Source organism: Mustela erminea, chromosome 12 (assembly GCF_009829155.1).
Source record: "Mustela erminea isolate mMusErm1 chromosome 12, mMusErm1.Pri, whole genome shotgun sequence".
Classification (NCBI taxonomy): Eukaryota; Metazoa; Chordata; class Mammalia; order Carnivora; family Mustelidae; genus Mustela; species Mustela erminea.
This window is the reverse complement of record NC_045625.1, coordinates 6173526-6191109: the sequence shown is the minus strand read 5'-3', so window position 1 is coordinate 6191109 and position 17584 is coordinate 6173526. Positions and strand designations below refer to the sequence as shown.

At 58.4% G+C, this 17584-nt stretch overlaps 2 protein-coding genes across 4 annotated transcripts; one reads left to right on the top strand and one right to left on the bottom strand.

Moving 5' to 3' along the window:
* The first annotated feature begins 1521 nt into the window (after positions 1-1521).
* On the top strand, positions 1522-11419 carry NTMT1 (N-terminal Xaa-Pro-Lys N-methyltransferase 1). 3 transcript variants are annotated; one of them, XM_032307338.1, is made up of 5 exons: positions 1522-1691; positions 2106-2238; positions 8448-8651; positions 9413-9665; positions 10525-11419. In XM_032307338.1, the coding sequence occupies exons 3-5, from the start codon at positions 8490-8492 to the stop codon at positions 10779-10781; spliced, it is 672 nt and encodes a 223-aa protein (XP_032163229.1). In that variant the 5' UTR covers positions 1522-1691; positions 2106-2238; positions 8448-8489; the 3' UTR covers positions 10782-11419. The 3 variants fall into 3 exon arrangements, with proteins under 3 accessions (XP_032163229.1, XP_032163228.1, XP_032163230.1); XM_032307337.1 differs by lacking the exon at positions 2106-2238; XM_032307339.1 differs by lacking the exons at positions 1522-1691; positions 2106-2238 and having other exon boundaries at positions 8505-8587.
* On the bottom strand, positions 11101-17285 carry ASB6 (ankyrin repeat and SOCS box containing 6). The gene is made up of 6 exons (XM_032307336.1): positions 17006-17285; positions 15245-15426; positions 14169-14275; positions 13949-14057; positions 13237-13323; positions 11101-13108 (listed from the first exon to the last, which is right to left on the bottom strand). The coding sequence occupies exons 1-6, from the start codon at positions 17116-17118 to the stop codon at positions 12441-12443; spliced, it is 1266 nt and encodes a 421-aa protein (XP_032163227.1). The 5' UTR covers positions 17119-17285; the 3' UTR covers positions 11101-12440.
* Positions 17286-17584: the final 299 nt, after the last annotated feature.

Genomic DNA, 17584 nt, shown 5'->3' with positions numbered 1-17584 from the left:
TACTCTGAGCCACCCAGGCGCCCCCATGTTTTATATTTATTCTAAGAAGACGTGAGGTGGTTTTGTTTTGTTTTGTTTTGTTTTGTTTTTAATGGATGAGAAACACTGGACTAACTAGATGATTTCTAAGGAGGCTTCCAGCTCTTGCCAGCTGCAAACATTTCTTGACCAACTACTGTGTGCAAGGCTTGGGAATTCAGAGATGTGAGAGGCTCTGAGGTCGGGGATGTCCAGACCTGGAAAGGCCTCAGAGTCCAGGTGGAGGGAAGGGACTTTTCTTCCAGTGACAGGAAAAAAAAGGTAGGGGTGGATTTGGGGGCACCCCTAAAAGAGCTGGGCTCAGAGCTGCCTCCAAAGGAAGATTACAGACACACCCAGCAATTGAGATTGTCCAGGACTTATCCCCTTCCCTTAGAGACATGGACAATGAAGCTTGGGAGAAGGGCCCAGGCCAGGGGAAGCAAGTCTGACCTGGAGTACTCTGGAGAGGATGCCATATACTATATATGTAAACCGATTTGGGGGACTCAACAGCAATCAGCCCTCCCCCACCCCCTATAGCTTTTGCTTCCTTAGAACAAACACACTTTTTTTTTTTTTTAAGGATTTATTTATTTATTTATTTATTTGACAGAGAGAGAGAGACAGAGCGAGCACAAGCAGGGGGAGCTGCAGGCAGAGGGAAAGGGAGAACCAGGTTCTCCACAGAGCAGGGAGCCCAATGTGCGTCTTGATCCCAGACCCTAGGACCACAACCAGAGCCGAAGTTAGAGGCTTAACTGACTCAGTCACGCAGGCCACCCGAGCAAACACACTTTTAAGAACCTCCTGTGTGTGTAAAGCCCAGAGGAAGGCACTGTAAACCTAAGACCAGGGCGTCAGTTTAGGAAAAATGAGCTCATGCTAAGTACATCTATTTACTGAGAGTCCCCAGCAGGCACAGGGCTGAAGCCTCGACCTGCAATATCCGACACATTTAACACTGGCAGAAGAGGAGACTGAGGCTTGGAGAGGTTCACCCACCCGCAAACTCAGAGTCCATGAAGGTTGTTTCCGGAATCCCTCCAAACTTTTGTACATGGGAAGAGCCTATGAGAGGGCAGGATTTTTGGAATGGAAAACTCAAGGACTTGTTCTGTTTATTTGGGGGTAACAGTGCGTTGGCACTATCAAAGGTACTTCTTTCTTCCTTCCTTCCTTCCTTCCTTCTTTCCTTTCTTTCTTTCTTGGATCCGTATATTATTTTAAGATGCAAATTGTTATGGGTAATATTTGTAGAATAAGGCTTTCCCCCCGCCCATGTTTACCGAGTAGAAAAGCCACAGAACGCTCGTTTTTATAAGTCCAGCCTTCAGCCTGTAACCCGACCCGCGCATGCTGGAGACAGGACAGGCTTGGAGCTGAGGCTCTTTTAAATCCGAGAGGTCCTTCCCGGGCCCCAAAAGTCAACCGAGGTCAGCCGCCCATGGGGCGGGGCGAACCGGTCGCGGGGCGGGGCTAGCCTCGGCCCCGCCTCCGGGCGCCCGGAAGTGACGTGTGTGGACAAAGGCAGCGCGCGCCGGGAGGTATCGCGTTTGTCCGTGTTCGGAAGGAGCTGGTGGTGGTCTTGTGGGTTCGTCGTCGCCGCTGCCGCCGACTTCCCTTCCTCTTTCCCGTCCTCTTCTCCCGGGTCCCGGGAGCCCCCGCCCGGGGTGAGTAGCGCGAGGCGGAGCAGGGAGCTGTGGCCGGCGGGGGAAGGGAGGCCCCGGCCCCCAACTGTCTCGGCGCCCTGAGGCCCCAGCTCGTCACGTGACCCGGCGCGAGCTCCCGGGGCCCCACGTGTGTGTGCTCCGGGGTGGTCCGACCTGGGCCTCCGGTGGCGGCGGGTGGCGGAGGACGGCCGAGGCACCCGGACCCTGGACGAGGCGCTCCCCCGCGCTGTCCCGGGGCGGTACGCTAGACCCTTCCCTCTCTGAGCCTCAGTTTCCCCGGTGAGAAACGGGGATTAAGGAGAGCACGCGCTCGGAGGGCAGGCGTCAGGATGCAGTAAAATGGTCAGGTCAGAGCCGGGCACAGAGTAGTGCTGGTGGTGTGGGAGTTGCTATCATATTTCACCTTGGACCCAGCCCCAGTTACGGCTCGACACTGGTGCCGCCTAGAAGACAGCTCGCTGCCTAGAGCCCTTGGAGCCAAGGTCAGCCAGTTTGCGGAGGGACTGCCACGTCGAACGAAAGGCCCCGGCTCTGTTGCCCATCACCGGTAGGGTCTCTCTGGGATAGAAACAGCTGGTGTCAGAGCCCTGACGGTGCGGTGCGGTGGGGCAGTCTTGCAGATGGTCTGGTCATTGCCAAGAGAGAGGGGATGAGCCCCTGGAGGACTAGGGCCTTGACTGTGTTAAGAAGTCCGGATTCCCTCCTTACACTGTTCCTGGTTTCCTGTGTGTGTTTGTGTTAAGGCACATCACTCCTTCAGTAGAATGGTTTTCTGTCCCTCAGCTGGGTTCTGGGGAAGGGCTGGGGGTACATACGGAATGCTTTGGTGGGGACTAGAAGCCATAGAGTCACAAAGATAGCGTCTCCGGAATCTCTGCAGCGTTTCTGTGCCTGCACAGATGGGAAGCTCACTCCCCTCTCCCACAGGTTTGCGGAGCTGTTTGTCTGCTGGATTGACCCCCAGCATCACTGTAATAATCCCTTGGGTGTGTCTGACACACTGAAGTTTATAAGGCATTTCACTGCATTTTTCCCGTTTGACCCGTACAGTTGGCAGATAATTGATGGAAATCTCATTTGACAGAGATTTCTAAACTTGAGATAATACAGTGCTGGCCACTGTACAGATCACCTGGTGCTTTCACACCCACGAGTAATCATCACATTGTCCTTGTAAAGTCAACGTTGCTGTTCCCATTTCACAGATAAACTTACTTAACCGAGGCTCTGTCTTAGATGAGCTTACGTAGCCAGAGAGAAGCAAAGCCAGGATTCAAACGTCTTCATTTGACTCCACCAGAGCCTTTGTTTTAAAACACTCCCATCTCCCCCCCCCCCCCCCCCCCCCCCCGCCTTTTTAAGTCTTCTCTACTTCCTCCTTCCTTTTCTTTCTCATAGAGCACCTTGCCATTCCCATATATCCAGCTGCTGTCCCCGATCCCGGGCAAACAGGCCCTGTCCGGCAGGCTGCAAGGAGGCGGTAACTTCAGGCAGGCTCTTGCCTCCTGTTGCTTCCAGACTTTTGTTTAGAGGCTGGTAAATGAAGAGGGTGTGATGCCTCCCCAAAGCCTGGACGGTGACAGTTGACACACCGTTCTTTCCCCTGGATCCTGGGAGAAGTAGTAGCTGGGGAGGCTGCCCACCTGTCCCCCGAAACACCTTGGAGGGGAAGAAGAGGTGGTGGGATGGCAGTGACTGAAGCATGACACGTTCCACCTGCTGAGGAGCAGAGTCCACGAGCAAAGGGCTTCTCGTGCGGTCTAAGCTAGCGGAGAGCACACACAAAGCCAGATTGTGCCCAGGCCCTCTCCCTCCCCTGCAGCCTGTAGCTCCTCACCACATCCTGAGCAGAGTATAGGAGGACTTAGTGCTATTTGACTGACAACCCCACTGTTCCCTCTGACTCCTAGGGACCTCCTGCCTGTTCCAGTCTGGACACGGGGAGACAAAGTATAGACAGAGCCCCAAGGAATCATGTTTACTAATGAATCAGCTGTTGGAACAAATGTCAAAATTAGACTTGCCATTTCCCGGCCCGGATGTTCCTCCCCTGGCTTGTTCCTAGAATCTGCCTGTAAGTGGAATTCTTGTAAATTAGATTATTCAGAGGACCTTGACATTTAAAGAAATCATCTTGTAAGGCTTTTGGTAAAGCAGAAAAATTACATTGTCGGTAATGGCCTTCAGTGTTACGTTTTGAATCGTTGGAATTTTTTTTTTTTTAAGATTTTATTTATTGGGGCGCCTGGGTGGCTCGGTGGGTTAAAGCCTCTGCCTTCGGCTCAGGTTGTGATCTCGGAGTCCTGGGATCGAGCCCCGCATTGGGCTCTCTGCTCAGCGGGGAGCCTGCTTCCCCCTCTCTCTCTGCTGGCCTCTCTACCTACTTGTGATCTCTGTCAAATAAATAAAATCTTTTTTTTAAAGATTTTATTTATTGGGGCGCGTGGGTGGCTCAGTTGGTTAGGCGACTGCCTTCGGCTCAGGTCATGATCCTGGAATCCCAAGACTGAGTCCCGCATTGGTGGCCCCGTGGTTGGATTTTTGTAGGCTTTTCTCAAAACTGGAAAATGTAACCACCCAAAGCTCATTCTTTGGTTCATTTGGCAACCAATGACCAACCCCCCACCTCGTGTCTGGTGCTGGGCTAGTTGGGAATGAGGTCATGTCCCTGTCCCCAGGAAGTTTACCTCCTTGGGAACGAAGGCTGATGGGTAGCATACGGCTAGGGGAGGGCCCCACATTTACTCTGTTCATTTCATGGAGAGTGCACTTTTTGTTGACTCCTACATGAACTGCGAGAGAGATACAGAGGTACATCTCAGGGTCTTGCCGCTGTTCTCCAAGGGCCAGTGGGGAGCTAGATAAGAGGACAGAGCCAGCAGTTTGCCGAGACTGGTGGGCAGCGATGACGACAGGGTCAGTGTTGCCGAGCTCGAGGCCGAGTGCCGAGTGGAAGAGCTGGCTTTGATGCCGTCCTTCCGGGGTGATGGTGGAGAGGCTGTGGCGTGGTGGCTGTGGGGCCTGTCGGTGGGGGTGGGCAGCCCCCAGACTGAGCTCTGTGGTGACGTTCAGGCCGGTGGCCCTCTTTCCTGTCAGCTCGCAGGGAGCTACAGTGATGTCCACGCTACTGCAGGTGGGATTCCTGGGCACGGGCAGGTTTCTGCATCCTTGGGGCTCTGTCTATACTTTGTCTCCCCGTGTCCAGACTGGAACAGGCAGGAGGTCCCTAGGAGTCAGAGGGAACAGTGGGGTTGTCAGTCAAATAGCACTAAGTCCTCCTATACTCTGCTCAGGATGTGGTGAGGAGCTACAGGCTGCAGGGGAGGGAGAGGGCCTGGGCACAATCTGGCTTTGTGTGTGCTCTCCGCTAGCTTAGACCGCACGAGAAGCCCTTTGCTCGTGGACTCTGCTCCTCAGCAGGTGGAACGTGTCATGCTTCAGTCACTGCCATCCCACCACCTCTTCTTCCCCTCCAAGGTGTTTCGGGGGACAGGTGGGCAGCCTCCCCAGCTACTACTTCTCCCAGGATCCAGGGGAAAGAACGGTGTGTCAACTGTCACCGTCCAGGCTTTGGGGAGGCATCACACCCTCTTCATTTACCAGCCTCTAAACAAAAAAGTCTGGAAGCAACAGGAGGCAAGAGCCTGCCTGAAGTTACCGCCTCCTTGCAGCCTGCCGGACAGGGCCTGTTTGCCCGGGATCGGGGACAGCAGCTGGATATATGGGAATGGCAAGGTGCTCTATGAGAAAGAAAAGGAAGGAGGAAGTAGAGAAGACTTAAAAAGGCGGGGGGGGGGGGGGGGGGGGGGGGGGGGCGGAGATGGGAGTGTTTTAAAACAAAGGCTCTGGTGGAGTCAAATGAAGACGTGCTTTACTGTGTGACTCAGAGTGGGAGTGAACGTTCACTCTCGTTGAGCAGTGTGCCCCTTTCTCTTTTTGGGGTGGGAGGTGCTAGGACACATGTCCTCAGGTGCTAGGACACTGGGGTGGGACATGGTGGTGAGCCAGGGTGAGGGGATGCTGTATTTAGAACCAGCCCCCACGCACCCCGTGTTACCTGCCTGTTACCCCAAAGGGCCCTTCGATTGACATAGTAGTTGGAAGTCGCCTTCACTGTGGTCCCAGACCCTTGTTCCTGGACACGGAAGCTGGAGCATCACCCCGAGAGCTGATTCAAGAATCTGAAGGGGATTGGGGGCTCTCTCCACACGCTAGAAGGGCTCTAGAGGGCGGAAGCAACGACAGTCACAGATCTAAGAACTGGACCTGCTAGGACATGGAGAGGCTGTCGCTTCTCTTCTGGTTCCTCGGAGGGCCAGTGTGGCCTTGCCCGTGAGCAGTGTCCGAATCCAGGAAGGAGCCAGGGAATGGGGAGGAGGGTCCTGCTGCCCGCCGGCTCGCTGGGGTCCCTGGAAAGGACTGACCGTGGCGGATGCAGGATTGCATCAGTGAGAGCATCCTGAGTTGTTGGGCTAAGGTGGGCCTGCTGCTTCTGGAAGGTTCCTTGTCTTCTGGGAGAAGTTCAGAGTACAGTTGTGCATGGGGGCTACTGACAAACATGGCTAATGAGAATTCATTTCTTCTCTCCTTACAGTCAGTCTCTAACTGATGTATCAAGGGCTGTGTGCTTGTCCTCAAGGCACGTTCCTGTTTCCTATCTGATGACTTCTCTTGAAGCCTTTAAGGCATTCCTCCATCTTGGGGGTCTCTCACGTGTTTTTGAGTGTGATCCCAGGGTCCCACATGAAGCTCTATGTGTCACCCTGTGTTCCGGGAGTCAGTGGCTTAACTGGCACCCAGTGGAGTGGTATAAAGGTGGAAGTGAAACCCCAGGAGCACAGTCGGGCACAGTGTTCCTGGGGGGTGAGGGGACTTTCACCCTCAACTGAGGGACTCCTGCGGGCTTGGTGCTGGGGACACAGTGGCGAAAAGGCAAGGTCGCGCCTCTAGAGCTTCCATCCCATGGAGGCTGGACAGTAAATAAATGGTGTAATTTCAGACAGAAATTCACATTCTGAAGGCAGGAAAGCGTGGGGATTAGATCTGGGTGTTGGAGGAAGCCACCTTAGCTGGGCTGGTCAGGGAGGGCCTCTGAGGATATGAGCCCTAAGCTGAGAGCCTGTGATGGGAGTGGGTGCCTGTCACTGTCTCCCCACAGCACCGCTGCTGCTTGTCCCAAATGCCACATGGCTCCTGCCGGTCCCGCTCTGTTCCCACTCTGCCCGGTGGTCCCACCACCACTTACGTCCTGGCTTCTTCGGAAGCTCTCAGCTGATTGGTTTTCCATTACCGACAAGCCAAACCCCCGGCCCCCAGCCTGTCACTGGGGCCTCCCGTGATCCAGGCCCAGGCTGCCTGTCTAAGCTCATCTCCCGTAAATACCCTCTTCCTCTGTCTGCATTCCAGCCAGCCCAGGCCATCATCAGTCGTGCCTTCTGGGTGGCACACCTGCCCTGCTCCTCTGATCCTGTTCGCGCCGGCACCCCCACCCCCCACCACCACAGCACCCTTTATCTTTCAGGGTCTGGCTCAGGTAGCCTTCTCTCGGCGGCTGCCCTGTCTGCCTTTCCGAAAAGAGTGGTTCTTGGAGTTTCCACAGTACTTTGGGCTCAGTGGGCGTCCTCACTCTTTCTGCCTTGTGTTTTAGTTGGGTCCACTCATTCCTAGCTCCCGCTGGCCTGGAAGCTCCCTGGGGGTTGGATGGTATCTCAGCAAAGCCTCGGGGCAACTAGGACAGCTCCTGCCCTGCGATGGTGCTGTGGGGCCGGTGCCTCCGGGCAGAGATGGGCAGAGATGCGGCCGGGCTGGCTGGGTGTGCAGCTGCCAGGCCCTCCCCCTCCCCCAGGCCCTGGCTTCTGCGTTGTCGCTGCCCCTCCGCCTGTCACGGTAACACCCTCTTGTGTCTGCTTTCACTGTCGCTCCAGAGCCCTCACAGCTGCCGACAGTCTTGCAGAAACACGCATCTCTTGTCACTTCCTGCTAACCCTAGAGTAGTTCAAGCTCACTGCTCTTTAGTGGGGAGTCTAATCCCAAATGTGTCCCCTTCCCCCATCCCGTGTGTCCAGTTGCCGGTGCTCTCTGTGTGCCTCTCACACCTGTTGGCGGGAGCGGGCGCCCCCCGCTGGCTTAGTGAACTCTTCCTCGTCCTTGGCTTCAGCTGATGGGCGACGTCCTCGGGAATGCCTGCCTTCCCTCTGCGGGGTCTGGGCTGGGCTGTGCCGGCATCTTGTACTTGCCTGCGGCCCCGAACGGTTGCCAGTGTGTGTGTGCCAGTCTCTCTGCCTGCCTCCTGGCACGGTGCATGGTACCCAGTCCCGGCACATTGTTAACCAAGGACCAGACCCCACAGCGAGCTCCATTCTGTGCTCACGAGTGAGTGGGAGGCGAGTGGGCTCCCCAGGCCCCTCCCAGCATCAGCCGGAGCATCCACGGTAGGAGCCTGGGGTTTCCGGCTCCATTTCCTCAAGTGTCAATTGGGGGTTCTCTATACTTTAGAGTTAAAAGCTTTCAGGTCAGGTGTTGTGTCCAGTAAGGAAAAGACTAGAAGCCCAGGACTCTGGGTCCCCTCCTGATACAAAGGTCACTTTGCAGAATGACTTGAATACGAAAGACAGGAGGCCCCGTCATCCAAGGGATAGAAGCTATTTTGGGGACCCTGGACATTTCTCTGCATCAGGCAGGGTTGTATGACCTTGTGAAGCGTGCGGTGAGTCCGGGACCCTCGACCTGGCTGATTTGCTCATTTTTGTTGTTAAGCTGCTGCTGTTTGGCGCCTGAGCTGCCTCGGCTGGGGACAGCATGACAAGTGAAGTGATAGAAGACGAGAAACAGTTCTATTCGAAGGCCAAGACGTACTGGAAGGAAGTCCCGCCCACCGTGGACGGCATGCTCGGGGGGTACGGCCACATCTCCAGCATCGACATCAGCAGCTCCCGGAAGTTCCTGCAGAGGTTTTTGAGGGTAGGCAGGTCTGGCATGCCGTCCAGGAGCAGAGGATGTGGCCCTGGTGGCCCGGCCTGGTCTGCACAGGGCGCCACCTTTTACACGAGCCATCACGGGGCCTTCGGTGCTTGGTTGGTGTCAGTCCCCCAGGCCTCGAGGGTGGGGCGGGGTGGCGTGCAGTTGGGGGCCTCAGTCTCAGGCTTGCCACGTTGGGGAGCTGGCGGCTGTGCCGGGTCTCCGGGGACCAGAACGGAGGCTTCCTCTAACTGTTCAGATTTGTCAGGGGTGACTCCTTCACTGTCTTGCCATGTCTGCGGGCTGTTGGGCTGTGGGCACCGGCTCTTCTGCTGAGGGCAGGCACCTAGTTCCTCCCCTGCCTCTGCCCCACTCTGCTAGGCTGTGTGTAGCATCAGAGGCTGGTGCTTGTCCCTCACACTACGGGGTGTCTCCCCACTGTCTGCCTTCCCAGATCGGTGAAAATCACTACTGCCTCTATTTTTTCACTGCTTGAATTCTGTTCATCCTGTGGTTTTACTGGGGTGTCGTGAGAGATCAATGCACCTGTTCGTCAGTCCCCTTTAAGTGGCTGTCGGCTTGCGTTTTAGGAATGTGTGGCCCAGGACGGGAATGTCTGTGGTCCTACCCATGGGCGACCCCCCGTGCCAGCCCCCGGCCTATGCCCACTCCTGACTCGAGTAACTGGGAGCGTGGGAGGAACAGCCCCCTTCTCAGGCTCTCTGAGCCTTCCCTACTGAGCCTCTGCCTTCTCTGCTTCTCAGGAAGGCCCGAACAAGACGGGGACCTCCTGCGCCCTGGACTGCGGAGCCGGCATAGGTAGGATCACCAAGAGGCTGCTGCTGCCGCTCTTCAGAGTGGTGGACATGGTGGACGTGACGGAAGACTTTCTGGTTAAAGCCAGGACGTACCTGGGAGAGGAGGGCAAGAGGGTGAGGAACTACTTCTGCTGCGGCCTCCAGGACTTCAGCCCCGAGCCCAGCTCCTACGATGTCATCTGGATCCAGTGGGTGATCGGTGAGCTTCCCGCGGCCTTCTGCGCCTTCCATAGACCTCCCGCACGCCCCCTGCCCCCGCCCTCCGCTGCAGAGGCGGGTTCCGGGGCTGTGGAGGCCACCGGCCAGCGCTCCTGCGGCACACGGGACGCGGGGGTTTCTCCAAATCCTCCTCAGGCTCGCCTTCCGGGCTTGGTCAGTACCGTTATGACCCACTCAGGTGCAGTTTTTTGTTGAAAAAATGTCAACAACCAATAACTGCATTCAGAGAAGGTGGAAATGAGTTTTAAAAGTGTTTTTTAATAAGAGGAGGAAGTGAAGCCTTGGCTGTCCCCACTGTTCACCGCGAGGGAGCCACGCCTTGCCGCCCCATCCTGCACCCACTCAGCCCCGCAGCACACGCAGGGTGCTCGTCCCTGGCCGCTGCCCTGGCGGGCGGGCCACCGTACCCGCAGTTGGCCACCCACTCCCCAGCAGACACCGCAGCCCTGCTGGGTCTGGCCCTGTCCTTTGTGGTCCCTCAGAGCCGGTCTGGAGTTCTAATTAGGGAAGGAACGGGTTGGTAAGAACCCCTAATCCAGGCCTCAGGGCAGGGGGGATGGCTAGAGCGTAGGTGTCGGGCAGGGCCCAGAAGTCTCCCAGTCAGGGTGCGGTTGCAGCTCGTGCTTTGTGACAGCCCTTGGGTGAGTGACTTCTGAGCTGGCTTCCTCGTACACAGCACGGGACTCGGTAAGCATCTCTGGGCTGCCCAGCGCTGGGGAGGCCCCATGTGTTTAGACAGAGCTTGGGAAGTCTGAGCAGAGGTCGAGAGACACGGCCAGCGGAGGGTGTGTGCTTGGCACCACTCCCTCCCTAGTGACCCCAGCCTCTGCTGTCCCCAGGCCACCTGACTGACCAGCACCTGGCCGAGTTCCTGCGGCGCTGCAAGCAGGGCCTGCGCCCCAACGGCATCATTGTCATCAAAGACAACATGGCGCAGGAGGGTGTGATCCTGGATGACGTGGACAGCAGCGTGTGCCGGGACCTTGAGGTGGTCCACAGGATCGTCCGCAGCGCGGGCCTCAGCCTCCTAGCCCAGGAGCGCCAGGAGAACCTCCCTGATGAGATCTACCACGTCTATAGCTTGGCCCTGAGATGAGCAGGGCCCAGCAGGAGAAAAGGACCAGCGTGGGGCGGGGGGCTGGCAGCCGGGCAAGACCCAGAGGCTCCCCAGCGATGGTCTGGGAGTGTGGACCGAGACTGCCAAATACACCTGTCTGCCGTCCGTCACTAGACTCTTTTTCAAAAGGCCTAATGGGGCCCAGTGGGGAGGGGCGCCCCTGACCGGAACACTGAGGCTGCAGCCCAACTCTGCTGCTGTGAGAGGCAGGGACCAGACAGCGCAGACCACGGGACTCCAGGGTCCCTGGTGCTCCCCGTGTGGGAATACAGTGACCCCCTCAGAAGCGGAGATTTTCTGGCTCTCCCGTTCCACCACCCAGCCTTCCGGCCACAGGCCTGGGTGCCTTAAGAGGAAGAGAACTCTCGGTTGTTGGTACTTTTTCCCCTCGCAGGGAGGCGAGGAGCCGGGCCATGGAGCCTGCAGCTGCTGGGGGCGACCCCGTGCTGAGGTCTATCTGGTGATGAGCCCTGGTGCCCCTGACGTGATCATCCCCGTGGTCTCCAGCGAGGGAGTCTGCGGCTTCATTCTTGGCTGTGCCTTGCAGCTCCTCCTCGGTGAACATTTTCATCAAAAAATAAAAGGGTGACTCCTGTGCTGGGAAGGCCCTAGCCGGTCTGGACTGGTGCTCTTCTTTACTGGGGCTGCAGTGCGGTGCTATTTGGAAACTCCCCACTAGGTGCTGCCGGCCTCTCGTACCTCTCCCCTCTTCTCCGTGGGAGCCTCGGTCCTAGGCTGGGGAAGGGCGGGGAGGGGGCCAAAATGTCATACAAGGACCTTGAAGGCCAAGAGCAGGATTTTACTGTGTAACGTATCCTTTAGTTGCCTCAGCTCGCCTCCCCGGCATCCACACAATTCACAAGGACCCACATGACTGGGAACTGGCTTCGTGAGGGTGTGGCGTGGACTGCACAGTCAGCCTGCAGCATTAGTAGCTTTGATCATCAGTTGAACCCCTCATGAGACATTTTGGAAAGGACTGTCCCTGGTCACACAGGATTGCTTTTCAGCAGAAGGCACGTCCCCTGAGATCCCAGGTTTGGCACAGAGCTTCCAGTCCCGTGCCTTGGGCTGGGCCATGGGTAACCTGGCCCCAGAGTGGCCAAAGGCGGCAGGGTCAGCTCAGCCTTCTCCCTAGCCCAGCGAGAGCACTGCTCCAAGTGACCTAATAATCTAACGTGGGGAGAGACGGGAGTGATGGGCCTCACCAGGGTTGTGCCCCCACAGGCCCAGCACACATCCTCCCGGCTTCAGCAGGGCCCCATGCAAGACAGACCAGCTTCCTGCAGCTCTCACAGGACCGAGAGAGCTGCCCTGCCCGATGCTCCCCACAGAAGAACAGGGTGTACCCTTGTCCCAAGTCTAAACCCGGTCCCTTTTCCCAGCGTGGTTGAGACTTGGGGGTTCTGCCTAACAGGGGAGCGGTCGCCCTGGAGAAACAGGGCCCTTTCCCACCGCAATGACTGCGGCTGAGGGGCTCCACCTGGCTTTCCTGGTACACGGTAAGGATCAAGTTTCATCTCCCAACCTCCACCTTCCGATGGAAGGCCAGACGGTTCTCCCCTAAGGCTGCCGCAGGTGCCAAAATCCGCCAGTGGCTGAGCTGCCCAGACCCTGCTCCCCTCGGTCTGGGGGTGGTCAGATTTCCTCGTCAGTGGTACCGCTGTGCTCGCTAAGGAGGTACCACTTGAGCCTGTCGGGCAGAGGCAGGGCTTTGATCTTCACATCCACGGGCCAGGGCTGAAGATAGAGCCGGATGTAGACGCGACACAGGTGCTTGAGGGACGGAGGGTAGCTCTCCAGCTGCCTCAAGGAGAAGTGAAGGGCCCGGATCTTTTCTGCCAGGCTACCCACAGGATGGATATCGAAGTTTTCAGGCAGCTGAAGTTTCTGGGAATTAGTCACCATGAGATCCAGGACGGTCTCGGCTTTGCGCAGGAGGTCCACGTGGCTCTCGTCTTCGGCACAGCCTGGGTGGGAGCAGAGCCTCTCAAAGATGATGTGGAAGCCGGACCAGCAGGACGCCCCGTGCAGCGAACAGTTATAGGCAGCTCCGGACTCCAGCAAGAAGCGCAGGAGCGGGAAGTGCAGTTTGAAGCCCTTGAGGCAGATGTGTGTGAGGGACTCGTGGGCCGGGCACTCGCTGGGGTCGGCCCCGTGCGCCAGCAGCAGCTGCGTGACTTGGAAGCAGAAGCGGCTGATCATCTGGGCCTCCTCTTTGTCCCCTCCTACGGTCTCCCCAAGCAGGAAGATGATGCAGGTGAACACCGTGTCCCCATCTTTGGTGGTGGCCTTGACATCTGCCCCTGCGAGAGCCAGTCAGGAAAAGAGAAGATGGCAGGAGGTCTTAAACCCCTGCAAAGGGAGGCCACCTGTGTAATGGGGGGAGGGGGAGGGGGGAGAGGCCTGGGAGCAGCCCTCAGGCGAGTCTCACCTCCTTCCAGCAGGAGCCGGATGTTCTCAGTGTTGTAGATCTGCACACCGTCGCTGCTGGCCAAGGCGTGGAGCAGAGCGGTCTTTCCTACAGAAGGAAGAGGAGGAGGGGGAGTGGGGACCAGGAAGCTGAGGTCAGGACAACCCCAGAGATGCAGAGGAAACCACTCAGGATGAGAAAGTGAACTTCATTTTTTTTGTCGTTTTCAAGGATTTTATTTTTAGGTCATCTCTACACCCAACGTGGGGCTTGAACTTGTAACTCCGAGATCAAGAGTTGTGTGTCCCACCGACTGAGCCAGCCAGGCGCCCCCAGAAAGTGAACTTTAGAAACGATCGACCTTTCAGCTGAGGCTGAAGGTGACCAGTGGTTGGTCATTCTTTCTAACCACACAAAACCAGGAGCAGAACGGGCAGAAGAGGTGGGATTCTTCAGGACACTCAGACGCTACCTGAGATCCGGGCTGAGTCTTTGCCAAGAAGAAGTGGCTCGCCCTCCCAGAAATCTGGCCGCACACCCTACTTCCCCCTACAGACAGACCTCAGGGGGCTGGCATGAGGCCAACAGCTGCATCACTTCCGGGAAGCTCCTGCATGTCAGCAAAAGGCACCTATGGGCCTGGCTGCGCTGTGTCATCAGGCCTAGTCACCATCCTGGGGGGCTCTGGCTCTCCCTCCCGAGGCAGCCTGCTTTCCCGGGGGAAGGCACCCACCATGCTTGTCAGCCGCATTGACATCTGCTCCGAGGTCCAGGAGGCGCTGCAGGCAGGGCAGGCGCTCGGGCTCCTCACTGGCCAGGTCCAAGGGGCTGCTCTCGTGGATCTGAGCCAAGAAAGCACAGCACAGTAGGCCTGGGGACTTGGGGGCCCGGAAGGCCGCTTACGGCCACCCCACCACATCCCTGCTTTTGAGTGGGCCAGACCCGGCTCTTACCCGGTCCCTCCGGTTAATGTCGGCCCCGTGGCGCACCAGCAGCTCCACCATGTCCGGCTGGTTTCGCAGGACGGCAATATGCAGGGCCGTGTAGTACGTGACAGGGTCTGAAGACACAGACACGGCTCGTATCAGTCCTGCCGGCCTCCACCTGGCCTCCGGCTCAGCCCCAGCCCTCCCCGCACAGGGGACCCAGGCTTCTGCCACCATGAAGGGTCAGGATGGAGCCATTCCCACCAGGAGCCAGAGCACAGGCGCTGGAGTCAGACATGGGGCAGGGTCCTGCGGGGCAGGCAGCCCCTCTGTCTGGACTTGAGTCTCTTCTGTAAAACGGAACCATAAGACTGGGTGCCTCTGCTCAGGCTGCTGGGAGAGGGACCCCAACTGACGGCTCCTGAAGCCGGGCAGTAACAGCCACGTTCTCAAAGCCCGTCTCCAAATGACAGACTTCAGAACAGCCCCGGCCCTCACCTCCTCTGCCCTCCAAGAGCTTAGTGGCCTCTGAGCCAGTCCTCACATGGGAGCTGAGGCGGGCCTGGCCACATCCCGTGTCAGCTCAAGGACCCGCACTGGTCACAAGTGAGCCCCGCCCATGCCCTGGCTGACCCTGCCCTCCCCGGTGAGAAAGCCAGAGAGGAAAGGAGAAGGGCTCCATCGCCGTCCCGCGCACCTCCAGCCTAGGGGCCGGCCGCGCCCTGCCACGGTTTACACCCGCGCCGCTGCTGTGTTGTCCCCTCTCCCTGTGGCATGGGCAGAAACGCGAGATGGCTCAGAATAAGTGGCAGAAAATTGCTCTCCCTGAGCTCTGGGCACAGTGCCAGCAGCTGCATTTTCACATTCACAGAAGCAGGGATTTAGCTGGGAAAGTTTGCTGATCAATCACATGGTGGAGGCAGCGACCAATTTTCTCTCAGACCAGTGGGGTCAGAGCCCCTCGAAAGCCCACAGGGGGATAGGGTTCCTCAGTCACCACCCACGGAGGAAATAAGGGTAGCGGCTCCCAAGAGAACAAGAAAGGCAGAGCCACACTTTAAGCCACGTGCCCCCCCCCATAGCCCCTCTGGGCTCCAACTGACCTTCGAAGTTGAGGCTGGCCCCGCTGCGCAGGAGAACGGCGGCTGCCCGGGTCAGCCCCAGCTCCGCCATCCTCAGCAGGGCACTGCTCACGCCTTCCTGGTAAAATGGAGAGTGGGCCTTTCTCTCCAGCAGCTCAGTGAGAACAAGGATTCGGCTCTCCTCGCTGGCAACATAACTGGGCCTGGGGCAGCAGAGGAGTGGATCGGTTAGCGGGGGGTAGGAGGGGCAGCTGTGGGACCAGCTAGCCTGGGCACCCTGTGGGTGGGTGCTCTCCTGCTGTCATCACCCCCCCCTCCAAGGTAGAGCCCTGGTTCTGTGGGGCAGAAAGTCTCTGGAAAAGGCCTGTGGTTGCAAGAGAGCAAGCTGCATCTTTTAAATCAAGCTGACTCCTTGGGCTTGCTAAGAAAGAACTGGGGCTGTCTCTAGCCTCCTCCCAAGTTGCCCAGACAATCTGGCCCCTAGCTCGGGTACAAAGCCTCACACAGCTGTGCTGCTGGGCCTGAAGGGAACCGTTGCAGCCCAGAGCAGGAAGCGGCACTGACACTGCCCTGACAATGGGCATCCCTGAGCTGCCGAGGGCAGCCAGACCAGACCAGGCAACCCCCAGGCCCTCCTGCCCCCACTCACACTCAGAGACATTTAACCTCCCGGCCTCCGGGTCCCCAGAAGGCTGAGTGTACACATGGCCCTTCACGCCCCAGCCCTCACCCCACCTGCCCGCCAGCAGTGACCTCCAAAACTTCTGTGGCTTTCCACTAAAGCTCAGGCCCACGGACAGCTCCGTGAACCTGGTCACAGCTCCCTCACAGGCTGCCACCTCCTCCTCTGGAGGAGGCTTCCCTTCCTCACCAATGCTTCCCACTGCCCTTAGCCTCACCTGTCTGCAACCCTTCAATTACCGGGATCAAGGTGCCATCCTTACTGCTTGGGCAGGATTCCATCTCTTTCCCCAGCCCGGGAGGATGCCCAGGGCACCATGGATACAAAGCAAAAATCCTGGAACTACAAAAGGGCATGTAGCACCCGCTTTCCTGCCCTGCTCTCACCCCCAGAACAGCCTCCAAGTTAAGGAAACACCTTACGCTGTTTTCAGAACGTCTCAAAGTGAACAGAGCAGTGATGAAGCAAGCCTGTTTCCACCGAAGTCTCTAGAGACACGCATAGGACCCACTGCCTCTGAAATTCCCACGGACCCCAGACACACAGCCCTGCCTCCGCTTTCCTCTGCTCTTGCCTCCATGACACCGACCGTACATACACCTGACTCACGCTCGTCTCTCCCTGAAGCATAAGCATCGCCGACGCTGGGGGTTTTGTTTAGCTCACTGCTGTAACCCTGAACACCCTTCCCACAGGCGCGGGGATACACCTGTTTTTGTCGTCAAATGCAAACTCGGCTACAGAGCTCATCTTCGCACTGTTCTGGGGTAAAAACCGAGGCCCTCGCAGACTCCACCCTGCTTCCTTGCAACCCGCAGCAGGCACGCTGGGCACTGGGTGGGGCACCGAGGCCGGCGGCCCTGCCCGCACTCCACCCTCCCGGCCTCCCTGCGCGGGCCTGGAGCACTCTCCGCCCTGCAAAGGGCAAGATTTGGGCGGGGTGCAGGGGCTCCCGCTCAAAGCAACCCAACTCCAGCCTCCGCCTGCCCCTTCACCTGTCCACTGGGGACACAGCCACCCCCACTCCCCACCACGCTTGTGGTGACAATTCAAGGGAAGCAGCGCCAGCTCGGCCCGCCCGCAGCAAGGAAGCTAGTTACCCGTCCAGGGGCTCCTGCCGCTCGGGGTCCTGGATCCCCAGGGAACCCAGAATCGCATCCACCAGCGGCTGGTACTCGAAGATGATCCTCCGGAAGCCGTGCAGGAACGGCATCGCGGCGGCCTGGGGCGCTGCAAGGCGGCTGCACCTTTGGGCGACGCCGAGCAGCAGACTGAGGACTTTTCGGAGGCCACGGGCTTGACCCGGCTTCTGCTGGTCCAGCCCCCGCGCCCCGCCGCCCACCCCGCTGCTCCTCGCCGGAAGTGACCCTCACACTTCCGGCCCGCGCCGGCCGGGGAAACCACCGATGGTGACAGCGCCCCCTATGAGGTCGGAGGACCGCGGCGCGCCCCCAGAGTGAGCTGTGGGTAACCCGGAGGCCGGCCCGGGGGGAGTGGAGGGCGCAGACCACCTTGGCAAACCCGATTCCGGCCCCAGGCGGGCCCGTCTCTGCCAGCCCGGGCCCGGCCCGGCCCTGCTCCGTCCTGCGATCCCGTCCGCGGCCGCTGGGCGCCGTCCGAGCTCCGCCGGCCTCTGTCCGAGTTCCCCGGGCGGTGGAGGGGACTCGAACCCCCGGAGC